Source organism: Chaetura pelagica, unplaced genomic scaffold, assembly GCF_000747805.2.
Source record: "Chaetura pelagica isolate M959 unplaced genomic scaffold, ChaPel_1.0 scaffold429, whole genome shotgun sequence".
NCBI lineage: Eukaryota > Metazoa > Chordata > Aves > Apodiformes > Apodidae > Chaetura > Chaetura pelagica.
Genome location: NW_009954542.1, coordinates 63475 through 68713, shown reverse-complemented (window position 1 = coordinate 68713; position 5239 = coordinate 63475). Strand labels below are relative to the sequence as shown.

The window sequence follows — 5239 nt, the reverse complement described above, 5'->3', positions numbered from 1 at the left end:
TTATCATTCTGCTCATTAAACTAAGATGTGCATACTCAACTGTGGAAGAAGTTAAGTTAGCAAAGTGAGACCTCATCTCCCAGATGCTACTCACTGATCATCAGTCCCACAGCACTGAATTGATTATTGCTGTTTGTATTAGTTTAGATCAGTTGTTTGGCTGTGGGATTTTTTATAAGCTGAGTGCAGCATTTAAATCTATGCTGAAATGAGAAGTTGTATCCAAAAATTCAAGAGTTTGGGAAGATCAGGACTAGCAGAATTTAACAGGGAGAGAGTTGTGTGATGGGCAGGGGTGTGAGTGGAAGCTTTACAATACCTATCTAGAGGGTGTAATGCCCTGTTTTATCTGGTACTTTGCATCACTTGCAGGAGTTAGAGCTCCCTCAGTTGTTGATTGCTTTCTCATCATTAAGATTCACAAAAGCCACAGAGTGAGAAATGAAGGCAAGTCTTTCTGAAAACCTGGCAGGTCAGGCTTGTGCGTAACTGCAGAGTTAGGGTTGTTTCTTAACTCCAAGTGCCTTGATTTTATATATATATGTGTGTTACACACATGCACAGACACACACATCTATATTTATGCATATATATATGGAGAGAGATATATATACACACAGAGATATCATAAAGATAGGGGAAGAAAGGATCTGTCCAGTGTGGAAGGAGAAGTGTTGGACAGCAGTTGGCCACATGCTAAGTACACAATGAAGATCCTCAACTTTGTCCATTTCAAAAAAAATAGATTAGTGCCTACATTAGCTCAGATCAAAGGTTGTCCTCTAGGGCCTAGCAGTCAAGGCTGGCATATTGCAGAAGACACTTTATCACAGTGTTGCTTCCTTCACCAGATGATGGTGGGAGTAAGGTTAGGGACCAGAAAGAAGAATAGGGCTCAAAGGATCTGTAATGGGATGGAAGATGTGACAGACTGCTGAAACAGCATGGAGAAGACAGGGATGGCAGGGCACTGGAAATCCTCCCTCACTTACCCACTGGGGGATCCAAGGGAATGAAAAGCACAGCTCTTCATTCTGATTGCCTGACTAGGCTGCTAGTCCTTAGACCCTCCTGCATCCTGCCATGCTGGGACAGGCTGCCAAAAAGCCATCTCAGGGAAGGGAAGGGCAGATAGAATGGTGGCAGCAATGTCTCTATAAACAACCTAGGAAAGCTTGAAGTCTTCCACCTCTCCTGCATCCTTCTGACTTGCACTTGCTCTTTCTTTCCTTCTCTACCCCCTTCTGTACCGTGCCAGGAGGGAGCACAGAACACCTCTGACAGTGTGTTGGTGACTTGCCCTTTCCTTTGCTGTATCTGACCAGCACTGGAGGCACTTTCAGCAATTTATGGGTTGTAAGGCAAAGGCACTGCACAACTATCTAAATCAAGCTGTTGTGTCTCTTCGGTGAGTTTTAGGGGAACACAAAAAACTCCCAACTGATGACTGCAAAAGAAACCAGCTGCTGCAATTTGGATGCATATAATAGGTAAGTTTTCATTTACATTCTGAGAATGCACCAAAAAGCATGCATCTGCACCTTTCTACTGTAAAGGATACTAGGTTTCAGGTGTTGCTATAGATAACTTGATTTCTTAGTTTTTCGTATAGCTTTCCCTTTAAGGGATGGGATATTTTCCTTTCTGACAATACCTGGACAAAAGTCCAAACATTTCCCTAAGCAGTGCAGGAAAACAATCAGGCTTTTCTAATCAGTCCATTTAGGCCCTCGATCTATCAAGCACTTTTTAATTTTTTGTTTTTATTGTTATCATTATTATTATTATTGTTGAGTTCATGCATTAATTAATTCAAGTTATACCTTAATCAAATAGGCCATAATGCTGAATATTTGAACATGCTTTGATCTCCAAAAGTTATTTTTCCCATTTGACTTAACATATGCACTTAAATACAGTACTTTAAATTACTAGTTAACGATTTAATAAATTAAGGAGTGCACTTCTGGTGAATGCAAATCAAGAAGTAAAAGAAAAGGAAAGAAAAAAAAGAGAGATAAAGGACCTATTTTTAGATTATTCCATTCGAACAAAAGCTTATCCACTATTGTCTGAGGTAACGTTTCAGGCATGCGATTATAAAACAAATAGTATCAAATTCTAACATGCTTATATTAAACTCCATTGTGCTATCTTGAAACAGAGGGGCTTAAAGTTTCGTATCCGGTTCTGGACCAGGAAAACGAAAAGTGTGTTTAAATCATCTGCATGTAAGAGAACTTAGCAGCACTGCAGATGTTTTGTCTTCGGCTTGGTTGGTTCTTTTCCTTTTAGAGTAGTTCTTCTATGGACAGCAAAAAGAGACCAGGCTTAAGTATGTTTTTAACAAGGTGATATGTGGATCTGTAGGTTGGAAGCATGTAATCTTTCACAAAGGGGGTGGAAGGAAAATTTGCACTCCTGCATAAAAACCATGACAAATGCTTGCTGCATGTTTTTGCTAATTTTTATTATTATTATCATTATTATTTCTTATTGTTATTGTTATTATTATCTGATGCAATTTCTTGCAACTGTGCAGTTTTGCAGAATATTTTTACTGGAATCCATGCATATGCTTTATAGCTCTAAAAACTGCCTTGCTTAGTTTAACTCCATCCAAAAAAAAACCCAAAAAGAGATGGGAGAGGAAAAGTTTAGGTCTAGCGTCATACAGCTTGAAACTAAACTAGTTCAAATGGTTATCATTTACCAGGTGGAAAACGCTTTTTCAAAAGAAACAAAATCTTATCCCTCGTGGTCCTGGAAGCTTCTTTATCGCTGAGCACAAATTCGCAATGCAACAATGCATTTACGAGGTAAATAAAGCATTCAAAGACTATCAGTAAAGCATCTACAAAGTGTGACTGTGTCACTAAAGTCTTCAAGCTGTGAGTGGGGATTCTATGGTGGTTTGTTTGTTTTTTTTGTTTACACATCAGTCAGCAGCTTGCTTTTGTTAACACAGTTTTGGTTGGCTACAGTGCAGTTGCCAGTTCTCAGATTAGCCTCTCTAAAATTGTCTATGCTATTATTCATATCCTCTTCGATTTCCATGTACTCAGATTTGCTGATTGTGGAGGAGCTGCGGCGACTGAGATCACTGTCAGATGCTAAATTAGGGGAGCTAACGTGAAGTAACTGAGCCTGCTCTTCCCCTTCTGTTTCTCGGTGGTAGAAGTAGTTGAAGTTGGACACGATGACAGGTACAGGCAGGGCAATTGTCAGCACACCAGCGATGGCACACAAGGAGCCTACGATTTTGCCTCCAATTGTCACAGGGTACATGTCACCATAGCCCACAGTGGTCATGGATACCACCGCCCACCAGAAAGCATCGGGGATACTTGTGAAATGAGACTCAGGTTCTTCAGCCTCAGCAAAATATACTGCACTAGAGAACAAGATCACCCCAATGAAGAGGAAGAAGATTAGTAAACCTAGCTCTCTCATACTCGCTTTGAGGGTTTGTCCCAAAATCTGGAGGCCCTTAGAATGCCGGGAGAGTTTGAAGATTCGAAAGACTCTTACCAGTCTGATGACTCTCAGGATGGCCAAGGAGGTGGCCTGCTCTCCTTTCTGAGTCCCCTCCCGCTCAGCCATCTCGGTGCCCAGGGTGATGAAGTAAGGGATGATGGCCACAATGTCAATGAAGTTCATGATATTCTTGAAGAAATCAGTCTTGCTGGGGCAAGCAAAGAAGCGCACCACTAGCTCAAAGGAGAACCAGATGATGCATAGGGTCTCCACAACAAAGAAGGGATCTGTGAAGATGTTGGATTTGTAGACCTGGGTGGTGTTGTCAGTGCGATGCACTGTATACTCCTTGTCCTCCTTCAGCTCAGGTAACGTCTCCAGGCAGAAGATCACGATGGAGATGAGGATCACCATGACAGAGACTATGGCAATGACCCTTGCAGGCCCAGAGCTCTCTGGGTACTCAAAGAGGAGCCACACTTGGCGCTGGTACTCCCCCTCCGGCAAGGGTCTCTCCTCATCTTTGATGAACCCTTCGTCTTCCCGGAACTTCTCCATGGCCTCCTCACCCAGCTCATAAAATTTGATCTCCTCAGAGAACATGTCCAAGGGCACATTGACCGGCCGGCGGAGCCTCCCCCCGGACTGGTAGTAGTAGAGGATGGCGTCGAAGCTGGGCCGGTTCCGGTCGAAGAAGTACTCGTTGCGGAGCGGGTCGAAGTACCGCATGCGCTTCTTGGGGTTGCCCAGCAGCGTGTTGGGGAACTGGGCTAAGGTCTTCAGCTGCGTCTCAAAGCGTAGTCCGGCAATGTTTATCACTACACGCTCACAGCACTCATGGTCATCGTGGGCAGCAGGCTGGTAGCTATCCTGGGGGTGGCCAGGCAGCACAGAAGTCTCGTCCATGTTCTCTCCAGCCATCACGGTCATGGTGGCACACAGGAAAGAGGGTCCAGGGGCAGGGGAGAAGTGAGGGAGAGGGACTTCAGAGGGGGGACTAGAGCAGAGAGTCCCAGGGCAGTTCGGTGGAGGGGGGGAGAAAGGGAAGGGAAGGGAGGCTCAGAGTCTGCAGGGAGGGATGATGGGGTGGGATGGAGAGCCTGAGGAAGGGATGGCTAAGGAGCCTAAGGGATGGAAATATCCAAAAGGGGGAAGGAGAGATGGGATGGAGGGAGAGGCATCAGGGTTGATGGGAGGATAAAGAAAGAGGGAAGAAGTACCTTTAGGGGAGGGAAGAGGGCAGGTAAGGTGAGGGGTCCTGTCCCCCAAGCCGGGAGGAGGCTGAAGGTCAATGAAGCACAGCCCCAGGCTGGGGTCCCCTCCCCAGCTGCCTCCTTTTGCCTTTAACTTGATCCGTCCACTTTTCTCGCCGGCTCGACCATCACCACGGCTGCTGGCACGAAGTTACCACACACACCCACACATACACACAGATAAATAAATCAATCAATCGATCACAGGGTGGCTGGGAGGCAAGTCCTTGCGATGCCAACTCAGCAAATTTCCATCACCTGTCCCCACTCCCATCTCCCCCATCCCAGTCCTGTCCTCTTGCGTGCTGGGTGGGGAAGGCTGGAGATACTCTGCTTTGGAAGCCACAAAGCTCACTTTCAGGATGGAGCCTGCCAGGGAGGAGAGAAACACAAGAAACCAGCCCCCAAGCCTCGCCACACACACACACACTCAGGCGCGATGGATTGGCTTTCACCTCAGCAAGAACATCCCACTCTGCCCACTACGGCAGTGCAGGCAGAGCCCTACG

General features: G+C 45.5%; 1 protein-coding gene across 1 annotated transcript; it reads right to left on the bottom strand.

Annotated features, from left to right (window-relative positions):
* Window positions 1–2931: 2931 nt before the first annotated feature.
* LOC104395236 (potassium voltage-gated channel subfamily A member 1) lies at window positions 2932–4407 on the bottom strand. Its single transcript, XM_010004922.1, has one exon. The coding sequence runs from the start codon at window positions 4405–4407 to the stop codon at window positions 2932–2934; it is 1476 nt and encodes a 491-aa protein (XP_010003224.1).
* Between the last annotated feature and the right edge of the window lie 832 nt (window positions 4408–5239).